Source organism: Anabas testudineus, chromosome 5 (assembly GCF_900324465.2).
Source record: "Anabas testudineus chromosome 5, fAnaTes1.2, whole genome shotgun sequence".
Lineage (NCBI taxonomy): Eukaryota > Metazoa > Chordata > Actinopteri > Anabantiformes > Anabantidae > Anabas > Anabas testudineus.
The window spans coordinates 16681572-16698681 of NC_046614.1; the positions used below are offsets into that span (position 1 = coordinate 16681572).

Below are 17110 nucleotides of genomic sequence, written 5' to 3' on the forward strand. Positions count from 1 at the left end.
ACATGACCTATCGTGTTCACGACTGAGTAAACTGTAGAGGTAGGCCTGTCGGATATCTAAATGGCATTCATCTGTTGTGTGCGTTTGTGCGTCTACCTGGTGTCCGTGCAGGGTGTACAGTAGTTTGCCCTCTACAAGGTCCAGTATCTTCACTGTGGAATCACCAGATGCAGTGATGAGGAAATTACCAGCCGGATGGAAAGACAAGCTGTTCACCACCCCACTGTGGACTGGAAACATACACCCACACACAGAGAGTACTTCAAAGTGTATCCCTATTCTTCTTTACCACAAAAAGTATACGTTTATGTGTTTTCATATATAACACCTTTTCCGCCCATTAGAGAACATGGAATGTACTCCAACAGACCTCATGGTGATAGATGGTGGTGATTCATAATGAGGTCCAATGACTATAACATTAAAGGTTATTATGACTAGGGTTGGAGCAAGCGGTTATGAATTAATATTAATTATGAGTTAACTTCTTGATTAGTCATTTGGTTTATTAAACATCACAAAACAATGAAAAATGTTCTTTACTCCATTAAATGTTGTTTTATCCAACGAGCAGTTCAAAAACATTTCACATTTCAAAAATATTTGCAGATTAAGCTTCATCATACCTAACTGATTAATAAAGCTTTAATTATGACATACCACTCTTACTGAGATGATACTACCAGCTTTTTATTACACACTGACCAGTAAAACTTCAGAAAGACTTCCCCCCTATTTTATACTTAAATAAGACCTAGTGTATTTAATCATTTTTAAGCATATTTGAGTACAGAATAGTAGTTAAATCATGTTTAAACTTTACTACCATCAAAAAACACCCTTTGTAAAAATACCAGGTGTGATTTCCTCTCATGGGCTACTTTCTTCTTCAAATGAAGAATGCTTAGGGTCGATGTCCTGCTGTATAATGAAGTTATCCCCAATCAGTTGTTGCCCGTGAGAATGATATGCCTTTTTAGTATGGAGTAGGTTCCTGAGGATGCCTTGCACATTATGGAGATGTTTTGGTGGTGACTTGGGGATGCTTTGGCATCCGTCACATTTTCATCTCCATGCTTCACTGATGGTGTTAGGCATCTATCACCTTTCCATGAGTTCTGTGCCTCAGCTCTACATTGTTCTTCTTTGCTTCAAACTTGGACAGTCCACAAGGCTGGTTGCCAATCATAAATTCCACTGTATCTTGGCCCACTGTAACCTTTTCTTCCAGTTTGCCAACCTTAGTAAGGTTTTTTATTGACAACTCTGCCTGCTTGTTTCTCTCTTGTTTATACAATGCAACAGAAGGAGGGATGCATCTATTTTTTTATGGAGGATACTTGTAAGTAAGTGGATCCTGATTGGATCCAGTTGCAGCTCTTCTCTTGAGACCAGAGTGTATATCTTTTAAGAGAGTCTTTAATTTCTTCACAATAATCCTGTGGAGAATAACACCTTTTCTTGCCAGTCTATATACTAAAGTAAAAATAACATGAACTCTGAAGATCAGGTCAGGTCTATCCAGCACCTTAGGCTATTAAGACTGTCTTGCTTGATCACACTAAAGTTCTCTGCCCAGTTGTTGTGTGACTTGAGAATGGCGTATGATCAGGTTTACACAAGTATGGTTGATTACATATAGTAGCCTACAGCATATAATTACAGCTTCCTCAGGCTTGAAATAATAACACTGAGTGGTGAATGGATTTTTTAGGAAGACAAAATGAGAACATTTGACAGGTGATGTGGTCCCTCTGCTGGTTGCATCATGATATGACACGTATAGACATACTGAGATCTCTAGCTGTAAAAAAAATCATGAGAGGCTGCAACGTAAGCATACTGAGAGTAAGAAAGAGATGTAGGCACTGCTTGTGCTGCTTGTATTCTTTGTTACAGTTTTAATTTGTACAGCACTTTGGTCAACCTTGTTGTTTGAAAGTGCTTAACAAGTAAAGTTATAGTTACCCCAATAAACAGAAGATCCGTTGAAATTACAACACAGGAGCGAACTAAAATGGTTAAATCACAACTAAATTTAGGATTCAATGTACTAAACCATTTACTTACGTTGCCATATAGACCATTTATACATGACCCTTTAAGAAGCACTAAATGTTTGGACTAGGTTTAACCTTACATCCAACATATTTATCTGGCATTGTTTGTAATTTCTAATAAATCTAATATACTGTATATCTAACAGTGACCATGCCACACTTTAACCACAATTTAACACTTTAAGGTGGCTAAATTGGTTAACTACACTAACGTGAAGCACTGTGGAGAGAAAAGCAGAGCAGAGGAGGGAATGTGAGAGGAGAAGAAAAGCTTTTATCTTCATGTCCACTCTCCTCAGACAGATGTAATTATCCATTATTACATCCTACAACTGAAATCCATTTAAGAGAGCCGATTAGAACAACCAGACTGAGTGGCAGACTGCCAAAAAGGCACAAACACTTGCCTTATTGAAAACGTAAGAAATCATGAATCTTGATTACTATTTAAATCATGAGCTTTAAAGCATAAATTCATTATGTGATATTTCTGTACTTCTGCAAAGAATATGACAGAGCTAAAGCAGTTCTGCAGGAAGAATGGGCTAAAATTCCTCCTGAACGATGTGCAGGTCTGATCCACAGCTACACGCGAGTGGTTAAGGTTATTATTGCCAAGGAGGGGGTCAAGCAGTAAATAAATCAGTAAATAAGTGTTCACATGCTTTTTGCAGCACAATGCACAATTAATGCAGAAAACTACAACATTTAAAAACTTACACTTACTTTCTCTTGCCACTGTAAATGCTTCTACAGTACAAATGCTTCGCCATTTGCTAAAGTAAATCTTCAAATTACTTCACTGTAAATTATATAGATCCTATGTACGGGTTTTGATGTGTTTTACCTTGGTAGTGTTGTAGCATCTTATGGGATCTAATGTCCCACACCTTGACAGAGTTGTCAGTACTGGCTGCAGCAATGCATGTTCCACTGGGATGAAAGTCCACATGACTTGCATAACTTGAGAGAAAGAAAATATGGCATTTAATGAAGTAAGGTATTTCCTTAAGCACTGACAGAAATAAAACTATTTATTTTAGAAGATTAATTAAACTTGCATAGAAAGAAAAGTTTGACTATTTTAATTATATATTTTATATATATATAGAAGCTTGTGATTAGTGAGTGGATTTTCAGTGGCTTATTTACAGAGATTTTCACAGGACAACACAAAGTTATGTGACTTGTCACCTTTTTCTTTTGCAGCCAAAACATCAGTTTTAAAGTAATGCAATGTCTGTTTCTCTAAATAATTCAATTATGAGCAATATATAATACACTAGATCTTCAACTTCAAAGAAACCTCAAAGAAATACTTTCTACAATCTTACAACATTTCTTATGTATTATTCTAGTTAAGTGCTCACCCAGCATGTTCATAAAAAGAATGGATACACTCTCTGCTGTTCTTGTCCCACAGCTTTACAGTTTTATCATCACTGGATGACACAATCAAACGATCATCTGGGGAAAACCTATAAGAATTAGATTGGGAACAGTGAATTGGTCAAATGCTAAATAGCTTTTAGTTTACGAAGAGCAAACACAAACATAAATACAACAAAGACATTTCTTTTCAAAACTGTATGGTACACTTTAAAATATCGCAACAAATGCATCTCATACTTGGCACAGCGGACCCAGTTGATGTGCTGGTTGAGAGAAAACAGGAACTTTTGCCTGTGGACAGTCCACAGTTTAATGGTCTTGTCATCAGAGGCTGTGACCAGAGTCTGCCCATCGCCAGAAAAGTTAATGCTGCGCACGGTGGCAGTGTGAGCCCTGAACACTGTTGACTCAGCCTTCCTGTACACACATAAAAAGACCAACAACACTAAGGTTTATGACAAAAATCAAAAACTAGCTGCACAATGTGTGCCTTCATCTGACTTCTGTCTTTTTTGCTTTTATGAGTGAGTGTTCCTGTGCTTTGTTCTAGTTCTCCCATATAATACAACAATGGGGATATGTTCTAACAACAATAAAGGAGGAAAACTTACATGCTGGGCACCCAAAGACGTACAGTCTTGTCTCTGGAGGCGGAGGCCACCAGGTGGCCAGAGGGAGAAAACTCAACAGAAATGACAGCATCTTTGTGTCCATCAAAGCGATATGCTCGCATCTGAGGTTTCATGTTCCAGATCATCACACAGGAGTCCATGGAGCCTGTGGCTGAGAAAGGAGGGAGAACAAGTGTATGGAGTGAACACAGTGACCACAGAAAAGATCCCATACACAAAATGATAAAATGATAAAAGACAAAAAGACAACAGCAAACACATAAAGCAAATTATCAGACAGAAAAAAAAATAGCAGCAGCTACCAATCTGTTTCATGTTGCAGCTGAAGTCCACACTTGTTACAGTGTCTCTGTGACCCTTGAAATGCCTCTCCAAGGTTGGATCGAACTGTATGGATAAACAGACAGAGATACGTTTGAAAACATTAAATAACTTAAGACTAAATACAAGCTCAAACTTAGGGAAAATACACATGGAATCCTACACTCAAAAAGAGCTAATCTGGGCTGTATAGGTGGAATGAATTAATTGAATTCAGTTTTTAGAGAAACAAACTACATCATACAAATTTTACTCAAACAACATAGATTATGTTGGCAATATATTTGATGATGGATCAATTCCATTGGCTGTTTGAGTTTCAGGATCCTGATATATCTCAGTGTTGCCGTCACGGAGGACACTTGAACAAAGCAGTCGTTTATGCTACTAGTAATACCTGTGCTTTTGCTACTATAACTACTGTGCATGCCATAATATCAGCTTGGATTTTTATTATCTTTTTCCAAAACTTATTACTATTTTTAATTGAATTAATTGAATTAAAATTAAATTAATTAAATTAATATTATATCGTTTTTAGGTAAAATCATTAAAAACAGCAGAAAGTTGAACTGAACAGAGGCTGTCTTCTACTACAGCTACATTAGAATTAACCTCTATGGATACTAAACATGCTACGTGGACAAGACAGTCTAAACACGCTGGATACTATAGGTAACTGTGTTACGTTGCATTAACATGTAAAGAAGTGCTGTTTTATGTTTGTTTGCTGTAGATGCCTCAATAATCAACAAACTATGCATCTTTTTCCATGCAACTATAGAATGAGTTTCTGCTGCAGCCGTGGGGTGGCGCTGTTTGCTAGTGTCCTTGTCCCTAGACTCCAAAGCCCGTTCGCTTTTCTGACAAACCAATTAATCTGCAGTCGTTTGGAGTCAGCAGAGTAGCTTAATTATGTCGTCGTTACCGCCTGATTATGAGTAATTAACATGTGGTTGTAACTTGGTTGAACTCCAGTGAGCTCATGTTGTGTTATAATAGCCCGGGCGAATTTCCCCTGCGTTTACCTCGTCAGGCAGCAGTTCCTACTCTAAGATACCAACAATATTCTCCACCCGTCAAATGTGTTTTTAGGTAGTGTGTTGGACACAAAGAGAGATGGAAAAAAGATATTTGGGCATTTAAATGCTTAAAAGTTTCTGTTTATGAATGAGGGATGTGTACGAAGACAGGCAGGAAGTTGTGCCTGAGATACCAAACTCGGGCTACATGTAAAACAGTGCCCTCAGTTACCAAGGAGACGCGGGCTGTGCAGCTAGCTGTTAGAGACTGAGGCCTGAAAACCTGCGAGAGTCCAAAACACTAATTCACCACAATAAACTCCGTTTCCGTGTGTGCAGGTGGGAGCGGACTCATGCGACATGGCAGAGCTGCATGTTATAGGACAGATCGTCGGGGCCGGTGGTTTCCCGCACAGCAGTTTGTTCTGCAAGTGGGGAGTTCACACCGGAGGAGCATGGCGGCTTCTGTCTGGTCTGAAGGAGGGTCAGACCCAGGTGGACGTCCCGCAAACCGGAGACATGGCGTACTGGAGCCACCCGATTGATCTGCACTACGCCACTAAGGGACTCCAGGGCTGGCCGAAGATTCACCTCCAAGTGTGGCAGCAGGACTCCTTTGGTCGATGCCAGCTGTACGGATACGGATACTGCCATATCCCGTCCAGCCCCGGCCATCACCGGGTGAGCTGTGTGACATGGAGGCCGCTCGGCTCCTGGCAAGAGCAGCTGGCGCAAATGTTTGTCGGCGGAGGTCCCCAGCTCCGCAGCCCGGACCTCATATACAGCGGGGCGGACAGATACAGACTGCACACCGAAGCCATGGGGACCGTGGAGCTGGAGCTCGGAGTTATCATGAGACACTTTGACAAATATGGCGTCGAAAATTAACACGGAGTAAAGGACTGTAAGAGATCCTGGTGGATTATACTGCGTCCTGTTCTGTACAGCCAAATGTTTGACATATATTTGGAGGTTTTGTACTTTTTTGTAAAATGTGTTTGTGTTTTTATAATATGGATATAAGTAAATAAACGAATGCCTTAACGAAGTTGGTGTCACGTCGGTAGTACTAGTTTTGTGCTGGGGAAAAAATAGCATGAAGATGTTTTGCTTTTCTTTGTCACAAATTCTGGATAAAATAAAATGAATCTGGAGATGTCCCCTAACTCTGGGAAATAGGCATTTTCACAAGTTAATCTATGATTTCAGAGACTAGCAGACAGTTTAATACCATCATTGTTTAATGTATGCAGAATGTCAAAACATCCTGACTCAAATCTGTGTGTGTTTTTAACACATTCCACAAATATATTTTCAGAGGCCACACCGATTTAATCTGTAATTAAATGATTCTTAGTTCATTTTCCATTTCAAAGGGGACTTCAAGCTTGGCACACCGTCGTATTTGCTTTAGATGTGTAATGACAGCTTAGCAGGAACAGTTTTATGTGTATGTAAGAATTGGAAATACTTAAGGGAACTCACCTAGCTCAATGCAAAAATAACATGTCTGCATAAATACTCATGTTTTGGACAAAACAAACACCACCTAACTATGCCTATTCAGCAACATGTCAATTTCCACAAATTGAACTCCATCATACATCCCAGACTGACAGAGGTGCATGTTAAGGCTATTTGTCTAAAAAAAAAAAAAAAACTACTTTAAGGTTCAATATTGTACAAAATCTTCAACTACAATAGACAAACATAGAACCAAACTGCAAATTTCATGACTACATGAAGTCAAATGTTTATTAAATAAGCAGTAAAGATATGGCTGAATAATACTGACTTAATAAGCACACAAACATTTTAATAAGGAGTCGATTTCCTATATAATATAATAATTTAGTTTCTCATCGGCTTACAAACTATCTGTTGTGTAAAGTGCAATATTATTAAACCCAAAAGTAGAATAGTAGTGTTAGAAGTATTTTAGAGTATTTATGTGAATGTATGTTTGACATTTCACTTTGATCACACAGTATGTGCCACTGATAGTGTAATAGAGTAAATCACTAGTGATATAGTAAATTATGCTCAGATAAGGTTGGGACAGTGTGCAAAGAAGTATCTGTTGTTATTAATCTACTATTTTAACACTCGCTGTTTAACAGATGTAAACTCCACATAAGATGCCAACTTCAGCGCTGTGGCTGAACTAGCGTGCAGCACACTCACCTGAGCAGATGTCATCTTTCCTAACAAAGTAGATAAACAACCGGTGCGAACGACCTGTCCTGTTTGTTGTAATCGTTACAGCAGAAACACAACAGTACTCCACTTCGTTATCACCACGAATGATATACCGATATTGTTCCGTTAACTTCCCGGTCGGCTAACGTTAGCTTACATGTAGCCGCTAGTTGCTAACAACAACAGAGTTCAGTTTACCCGCCGCGACTGAGCGCTGAGCGTCTTAAAGGGGAAGTCCTGCTGTCAGTAAGGTTTGAGCCGACTAAAAATGTACTGTCACAGATATATACAGTAAATAATACATAGTACATTATTACTGTTATTATTATTATTATTATTATTATTGTTATTATTATTATTATTGTTGTTGCTATTATTATTATTATTGTTATTATTGTTATTATTATTATTATTATTATTATTATTATTATTATTATTATTACTAGTAGTACTAGTACTAGTAATAGAAGTAGTGGTGGTAGGAATCAATCTAAATCATCGTGCACTTACGTGTCATTACCGCCAGGTGTCAGCAGCGGAGCGGTGCTTCAGGCCTTTGGTCTGGGAACTCTGTCATAGATTAAATCTTTATTTGAAACAACTAACTAACTAACACAAGCAAAATTAGCTTATCACAAAGAAACTGAGGATTTACATACTTAAATGTGTAATTTTCTGTAGTCCAATCAATTCAATTCAGTTTTATTTGTATAGTGCCAAATAACACCAGAAGCCGCCTCAAGGCCTTTACAGTGTCTAATGTTTAAGACCCTACAGAGTATAATTGTATAGGAAATTACATAGAAAACCCAACAATCTCTTTAAGCAAGCTTTGGGCAACAGTGGAGAAGAAAAACTCCCTTTAGAGTAAGAAACCTGCAGCAGAACCAGCCTCATTGTGGGTGGCCATCTGCCTCGACCGGTTTGGGTGGGTGGAAAGAGGAGAGAGAAAAGAACAGCAGGCAATAAAAACAACAACAACAAGCAAAAACGTTTGGCAGGTCAAAAGGATTCTGGACATATACAGCTCCAAGGCAGAGGATACCTGCAGAAAGGTACAGAGAGACGGAGACAGAGGGGAGGAAGCACAACCTAATTTTCATGCAAGAAGAATAGGGAGGAATAAAACAAGTGCTCTTGTTCACACACTGCACTTAAGTGTTTGAGGTACTTGTACCTCACTTGAGTATTTCATGCTGAGGTATGTTCTACACATTAAGGTACACACTGTGCTTTAGTGGTTGGTGTTTTCATACTTAAAAACAAACAAACAATGGAAGCAGTGGGGTACTCAGGGTTAAGAGCTGCAGAGACAAGAAATGATTCAAGAAAGGCATTTCAAGGTTAATTCAGTTATGGAATAACCCAATTTGACCAACACACACCCAGTGTTTAACTAAATCCCCTGCAGGTCTTTTCAGCTGGATGGTTGCTTCGTCATGTACAGTAGTTCACACCACAGTTTGTCCTCAGCCTATGTTTCAGTAGAACGACCAGCTGTAATTATGTTGTTGTCAGATGGTGATTTCACACTACACAGTCATCTTTCTGATTTAGGATATATTTACAAAAACAAGCCGAACTTCCTCTAGTAACAATCTACCTACACTGTGCTGTATTTGTTTGGAGACACATAAACATCCTTTAGCAGAGTCATTTAAAAAAAAAAAAACCTGTGACACATGTTCCAATGCAGAGTCAGAAAGCCTTTTATTAAATGAGACCATATGTCTGTTTAAAAGATATTTACTTCCCTCTACTACGTTTACTGTATTATTATATTGCATTAACTGTTAGTTGTACTATAAAAGCTGTTAACTTCCATAAAGGCTTTCACTTCTAATCAACCCAAGACCGAGAGAGTCAGTAGTTCATCAACAAACTATAATAAAATGAATTTAAATGTCTTCCTGGAAGAAAGTTTTTCTCCCCTTCCTTCAGGTAGATAAAAGCAAATCCTCTTACTGGAATTAGTCATACCCACAGGTTTATGGTCTCTCTGTTATCAAGAGTAATACTACACTGTTCACTACACGTCCACCGTGCAATTCATAAAACCGCTTGATTGTCATAATTCCCGTATAAAACAGTTGCTTCTCAGATTTTGCGAGTAAAAGGAGAAGGAAGAAGGAAGAAAGTCACAAATGAATCAGAATCGTTAGAACCACAAGTATTGATTCATGTTCAATGGCAGAGGAAGTGTGATTATGATTGTGATTGTGTACAGTAACACACCCGGATTTTTCTCACATGCACACGCCGCCAGAACCTCTTCAGCAGCACTTTATCTGCAGCTACAACATTTAAGTACAGATTCAAACTTTTTCATGGAACTGAAAACTGTGTGATGTTCAAGGGATGTGTGGTTCCCTGAAAATAAACCTGGGCTTGGTCCACAGACACCATTTCCTTTTCAGTAACAGAGGATGTTTTTTGATGTTATTTGTTTTATCTGGAGCCATTCATGACAGCTATTCAAACCGCAGCGCTGTAATCTTATCTCCCGTAGCCATGTGATCTCATTTGCTCTTTCATAGTCAAGAATTGTTTTTATTAGCTCCCATTAGCCGCAGTGCACAGGCCGCCCACGCTTTTTTTGGGAATTGTTTCGTTTTTGTGTGCTCAGAGTAGAAGTTGTGTCGCGTGTGTGAAGCTTTTGCACAAAGAGTGGAAGAACTCTGTCTCTGGCAAAGCGCCTATTTCAACATTTCCACTGTATTTCAGTTTAATGTTGCATAGAAAATGAGACTAGCTGGTTTTATAGAGCAGTTAGACCACAGATCTGAGTTATTGTCAGCTGAGAGTCAGCTTTTTGAACTGAACCTCTGTCAAAGCTGGATAATTAAAAACAACGTTTGAATGAAGACGGTGTTATTCAAAGGCCCTGCACTTGTTTCACTATCTCTCTGTTTTCACTTACTTCCTTTAACTAATTAAAACGAAGTCACTCAAAATCACCAGAAGGTATTTCTTTGATTGTTTATTTTTTGCCAGACTGTGGGAGGATCTTTCACTTTGTACAACTCACCTGACAATTGCGTACGGTGTTCAGGAAATGCTTAAGTAAATATTCTGTACAAGGAAGGCCTTCAGCGATAGCCGGTATTCAGGCATCTAGAGGAGTGGAGGTCAGTCAGTAGAGGGTGTGGCGCTTCACCAGCCACAAAGTTTAACTCGGAATCAGCAAACTTCATCCATTATTGCTACGTATTTGAGATTATTTTTATGTTTAAGGTTTGTAATATGACTTTGAAATGGAGCTGAAAGGTATGAGATGAGTGAACAAAGCAACCATGACTTCATAACAAGCTGACGCCTGATGAAAGGTGATTTCACATCTACAGCTTATTTCACAACTGTTTCAATTAGTGTGTTTGTGGCAGCATGTTGGGGTTAATGAATGTGGTTTAGAGCCTTGCATCACACACTGTCATAAGAGTCATGAGTTGTGTTTTTACTTCCACTATATGTATTATAATGGTCTTTTCTTTAAATAAAGTAACACTTCCTCCACGTTTGATATCCTTTATGTAACTTTGTAATAGATTTTCATCTAATGGATTAATTGTGTGTAAGAAAAATTCCACCTCAGGTTTTTAAAGGCACACCTTTCTTCTGTCAACTCCTCTTGAGCCAGACAAGATCAACCTAGGAATTTAACCCCATTGTTCTGCAGCAGTCACGCTACAGTCACAACAATGCCTCACTAATGGTGGTTTTATTTTTAGACTCAACGTGAACAACGCTGATTGGCTGGATGTGGAGGAAGAAATGTGACGACCCACGAACCCACTAAACTGTTCGCGATGACGTATGAGGTTCTGCACCGCTGCAGACAGCACCACAATGTGATTTGTCCAATAAAGAAAAAGAAACTTTTTAAAAACCTGTAGGAACACGTTCCTGAGAGATGCGCAGGCGATAACACGAAGTTCTGTGTAATATTTTACCAATGAATGAACCTTAATAATACTTTCTGTGACTTTGTTGCAGTGTTAAAAACACAGTTTGTTATTGGTTAAGTGGGGTGTCACAATATATTTTGAGTTTTAGTGCTAATGCACTTTTTGTTTGAAGGATTCATTAAATAATCTCTAACTGTGGGTAGGTGATGTTTTTCATTTTGATGTTTTTTCACTGGTTTTTCACATAGTGACAAATTAAGGCCTTTAGCAACAAAAAGTTAATATTTGTTGGTCATGTTTGAACCGTGCTCACGTAATCTTCATAGTTCAAATATTTACAAGGTAAATGAACTTTACTTAAAAAAATAGCTTACTGTATGAAACACTTGGGAGAGAAGCTGACTGCTCCTGTTTTAGGACTAATTAGGATTTATTTTCATATGAAATATAGTTGAGCTTTTGCTGCTAAAAGTAAAATAATGTCAATCTAGATTCTGACTCCTGCTTTGTTACTAAATAGACTTTGGTGGTTCATTTCCTATTTCTCGGTACATTTAAGTCAGTTGATTTCCATTCCCGAGATGCAAGTTTTAGTTTTAGTGTTTCCAGACTTCCCGCAACCGGAGCTGATCAGAGAAAAAAAAAAAAGCAGAAATGCTGTAAAGTGCATTTAATTTGGTGTAATCGTGGTACCGTGGTGTAACGGCTGATTGTGTGCTGTGAAATGAAAAATAATCATCAAGCTGACCCCTCACACACAGACACACACAGTCGGCACTTTAAAACTAATTCATTATGTAATTAACACTGAGATAAGTTACAATCAAAACATTGAATTATCATTTAAAGAACAAAGTGTAATGCCACTTGTAGCTTTGTTAAGTGGGTAAAGGATCAGCGTCTGTTACATGGATTTGCCTGATTCCCTTTTACCTGCATGTTGTAGGCAGATTGGCGAGATCCCGATGTTACTGCAGTTTCTCCTGCCTTCTCACCCAGAATCTTATCAAAGCACCTTTACACACACTCCTCCAGTTATTTAATTGCACAGTCAGTGCACAGCAGTTCACCTGACTGGGAAAAGATGTCGTCATGCCCCTGAAAAGTGTCTTTTTTGACTGATTGTGAAATGAATGAGTTGACGTTGGTGCTCTGCTCTTATTGTGCTGGGATATAATGGTGTCAGTTCTCGGACAGGTTTGTTTAATGAAACCACTTTTTCTCAAAGGAAGACCGGGGTGTTGCTTGGCCCACAGGGAGGAAAAAGGAACGACTGACCTCATCAGGCCGTGGCTGTTATCCTTTAATCAGCTGTTGGTGTCACGCACATGCAGCGTTTCTCTCTCACTCTCACTGACTGAAAACACTCAAACAACAACAGACATGAATACTTTGGAACAGATGGAAATATAAAGACATAAATACATCCTAAACATAAAACTGAAATGTGCAGGTTCTGTGGTTTGTGTTTTAAATGGTGAGACTGTAACGTCCTGACTTTCTAAGACTTCACATCACAATGCCAAATTCCATTTACTCTTTATTGGTTTTTAGAGTTTGAACATGTTGTGTTGATAATGACTGGTTACTTACCTTTACTTAAAAATGACTCAAGCTGAAAAAAAAAATAAAGAAAGAGGGAAAATCTGAGGAGGAAACTCCCGACTAAACACTGTAAAGTTACCAGAAATGTGATACAACCTCAGTAACAGAGCTACTGGCATTTTCTGAAGGTCACCTTTATACATCCTTGTTCCTTGTGTGGTATCAAGAGGGTGTGGGCAAAGTCTGAATCAGGTTTTTCTACAATGAATGTTTCATCAGACACATTTTAATTTCAACAGCCTTTACAAGAACACAATTACTGCTGCCAATAAGAGCAATAAAAACCAGATAACATCCAAGAAATTAAGGGTAAATGTAAAACCTGCCATATGACTACTACTACTACTACTACTACTACTACTACTACTACTACTAATAATAATAATAATAATAATAATAATAATTGTAATAATAATAAACTACTAATACAGAAAGGGATTAAAGTACAAGTACAAGAAATAAAAGTCCCATTTTCTTTATAGTCTTGTAACTGTTGTACCCTCTTCTGTATCATAACCTTGTTTGTCTGTGTGAAGCTGTGTCTAACCAAGGACAACAGACAAGTGACAGAGACGTCCAGCTGGTGAGCTTGGACACTGGGGAGCGAGTAACAAGGCCAGTCTTATCCGAAACCTTCAAACGCCTTGTGCTCTTTAAACAGTTGATCCTAATCCACCACGTTTCACTCTTCTTGATGAAACGTCAAACAGTGCTTTCATTTTGAAGGTCATTGTCTCCGAAGAACATTCTAATAATGTTAAAAATGTTTCCTGGAAGGAACTTCGAATGTAATTATCAAGAGCACAGAGATGATGTCTAATTAGTATTCACCCAGTTATTTAATTGCAGTTGCCACTGAGTGCATAGCAGATCGCCTGACCGGGAAAAGATGTCACCATATTGTCCACATGCAAACATTTATTTTACTATATATGAGACTTACACTTTCCAATAATACATTCAAAAAGATTGAATGTTTGCTTGTAACTGAAGCTTATTACATTTATTAAGAAATTCATTTCCATGTTATTTTAACAAAATCACATTGAAACATTTCATAATCTGATGAGTTTTCTTTAAAATCAAGTGCTTCAAAGACATGGGTGATGTATCTATCAGTGTCATGCCGTCGGCTCTGAAGTTGACTTTCAAACTTCTAGAACCAAAATCCTAATTGAGAACCTACTGCACATTATACATAACGACATAATGATAGTTGTCCCTCATTTATTTATCAATACAGTCAGGGTGGTGACCATGTTGTTCCATTCCTCTCTCATGCTTCCAGTAAGCATAAAAGAAGTTAAGTGCAGTAAATAAACAAAGCTTGTCAGTGTACTTCCCTGTATGTTTCACCCACTTACGACTGCAGTTAATTATCAGTGTCTTGTTAACACGACTGATAAAAAGTTTAATAATACTGTCTGATGAGTCATTGTGAGTAAACACACAAATATTATGGGTTGAAAATGTAAAATGTAAAATAAAACCATTAATAAAACAGTCAAGAGATTTTTATGATCCGCCGTATGTTCATGTGCTTCATCTGCATCAGTCTCGGTCCCCTTGTCCGTTTAATCATTACAACATGAGACGTGAAATCTAATTTCTGGTTTTCCCTGGACTGTTTAGTCACTCTCTGCTGATGTGTTGCAAGAACAGACATGTCTCTTCCACTTTAACAGAAGTAGTTTTGCAATGACAACTTGCCATTGCTGGTCAGTGTAAATACAGCTTGGAAGGATCGTTTCAGTGTGACTCAGCGTGTGACTGACTGTGTGAAATTAAACAACCATTCACATTAAACAAAAATCTCTTCTCAAAATCCCATGAGCTCACAGCCAGCCTCAGCACGATCATTAAATACATTTCTTTATGTAACTCAGAAACAGTGCACGCCACCATAATCAGCTCATTCACGGTTAATCGCCACACGAGGCTGCACATTCTGAAATATGAACGCAGTTTCACCACATGCAGGGTGATAATCACAAAGGCCCTGAATTCACTTTACCAACAACACGTTCATTTTCCCAACTTTGTCCCAGTAACGTTCAAAGATTGCGTGCAGTCCTATTAGCCACATACACTTTTCACCTTTGAGGCTTGTTCAAACAATAAAAGAGTCACATGATAACATTCCTGCAGGCCTGGAGGACTTGCAGTTATCTTGTCCCGGACGATAGCAGCAACACAAATACTGTGGACACTGTCAAAAGCAGCCAAACCATGGAACTGGACTGGACCATTTATGCTCAATTAGCTTTCATGTCTATATATTACACTACTGATATTAAGACAGCATCAACACCCGTTTTAATGAAGTCATGGAAATCTTTTTTTTTTTTTAATCATGGAAAGGAGAAATGATACCAGCTCTCAGCTTGTGCATCGCTTTGTGTCATTTTTCACTGTCTGCCTCTCATGCACATCAAACTCAATTTTTGCATTACACAGATCAAAGAACACCGACCCCAGCTTATAACACTATCTGTTTAGAGTTGTTGAAAGTGGGGAGAGCACAGAGGGATTGAAAGATCATGTTTCATTTCACAGAATATTCATCTGCAAAGATGACACTGCAATCCTAATAAGGGGTGCATTGTTTTCAAATTGCAGCTGCACAGTGGGGAGCCACCTGAAAGCCCAGAGGAATGTTTAAAACTTTGAAATGTAATTCTGTTTTGATCACTTTCATAATGCATCAGACAGACACATGATAACATGACGACAGGGATTTAGACCGATATTTCATCATGACAAAATATTTTCTGTTGTGCATTCGCGTGTGTGCAAAAACACTGTGTCAGACTGTGTCTGGACATTAAAAGCAGTTAACTATGAGCTGATTGTCTCCACACATCGATGTGTTTTCTGTGAAATGAGGAAGTGACCTTTCTGTAAGAGGTGAAGCTCTTAAGCTGTCAATCAATTTGGCTGCGTAGCTGTGCACAGGCTCAGTTCCCACTCTGCTTCCACAAACAAAGCCGCTGAAGCCGCAAGTGATGCTGATCATTTGTCAAACACATCGACTGACTTGGTTCAGTTCAGCAGCTCCTTAATATGACTTCACAGGATGTGTGTCTTTACAGAAACAAGGCTGTCCGGTTCCTCGCTGTGGGATTTCCACAGTGTGAATCCTCAGTGTTGTTGCCAAGCAAATAAGCTGAACCATTAAATGTTAGTATTTAATGGTTATTATTACCCTCTGCCACGAACCTGCTTCAGCTTTCAATGCGCCTTGTTTTTTGTGCAGAGGCCGAGAGTTTGGCAGCAAAGCAGGAATCGGTAGTCATGGAAGTGTTGTATGCAGGTGACGTACAGGGAGTAAACTAGTGGTGTCAGGGAGATCGCACACAAAAGGAAACAAATCTCACTAAAGCCCAGAAATGTTAGTCATGAGTCACTGGACCAAAACATAAACAACAGTGGCATCACGATGGGGGAACGATCTCCCAACCTCTGCATGCTCAGCTGCCTCTCTCCCAATGTTTAAAAATCTGCTGAAAACTGAACTCTTCCACAACATTATCTGCTTTTAAATCTTTAAAATCTTCTACCTAGAGCACATTACTTTAATGTTTTCCTCCGTTACTTAGATATTTTACTTACCTTACACCTAACTTGTATATCACTGGATTAAAGCATCTGCCAAATGACTAAATGTAAATATATGTTTTCACAGTTTTCTACAACCTTCATATCAAATAATCACACAATGCAAAGCTGCACAAACGTCCATGCTCTGAGACAGAGAAGGGCTTTCTGCTGACATCTTGCTCTCTGTATAGGGCACCACAAACTTCCATGTACACAGTACGTGACTGGAATGTTTTGTACCCTAAAGAGCTGACGTGTCTATTTTTAATTTCTCACTCCTCCTGGGCCCAGCTGAACTTGTCTCTGATATGGAGTCAGTTAAAAGTGGAAGTATGTTTATTTACACAAAGCAGCAGCAACATCATTTCATCAGA

General features: G+C 38.6%; 2 protein-coding genes across 2 annotated transcripts in view; one reads left to right on the forward strand and one right to left on the reverse strand.

The window, feature by feature from the left end:
* Nucleotides 1–7801, reverse strand: part of poc1a (POC1 centriolar protein A) — a 32485-nt gene extending 24684 nt beyond the window's left edge. The window contains exons 1-7 of the mRNA XM_026346746.1: nucleotides 7612–7801; nucleotides 4387–4471; nucleotides 4064–4235; nucleotides 3690–3869; nucleotides 3431–3538; nucleotides 2908–3023; nucleotides 97–230 (exon numbers count right to left, since the gene is read on the reverse strand). Coding sequence (XP_026202531.1) covers nucleotides 97–230; nucleotides 2908–3023; nucleotides 3431–3538; nucleotides 3690–3869; nucleotides 4064–4235; nucleotides 4387–4471; nucleotides 7612–7626 — 810 coding nt within the window. The 5' untranslated portion in view covers nucleotides 7627–7801. The remainder of the gene's footprint in view (nucleotides 1–96; nucleotides 231–2907; nucleotides 3024–3430; nucleotides 3539–3689; nucleotides 3870–4063; nucleotides 4236–4386; nucleotides 4472–7611) is intronic.
* On the forward strand, nucleotides 5669–6477 carry b9d2 (B9 domain containing 2). Its single transcript, XM_026346747.1, has one exon. The coding sequence runs from the start codon at nucleotides 5788–5790 to the stop codon at nucleotides 6313–6315; it is 528 nt and encodes a 175-aa protein (XP_026202532.1). The 5' UTR covers nucleotides 5669–5787; the 3' UTR covers nucleotides 6316–6477.
* Nucleotides 7802–17110: the final 9309 nt, after the last annotated feature.

What these genes read in the sequence shown, in the direction of transcription:
- b9d2 (XM_026346747.1), top strand. Translation starts at nt 5,788, where the DNA reads ATGGCAGAGCTGCATGTTATAGGACAGATCGTCGGGGCCGGTGGTTTC.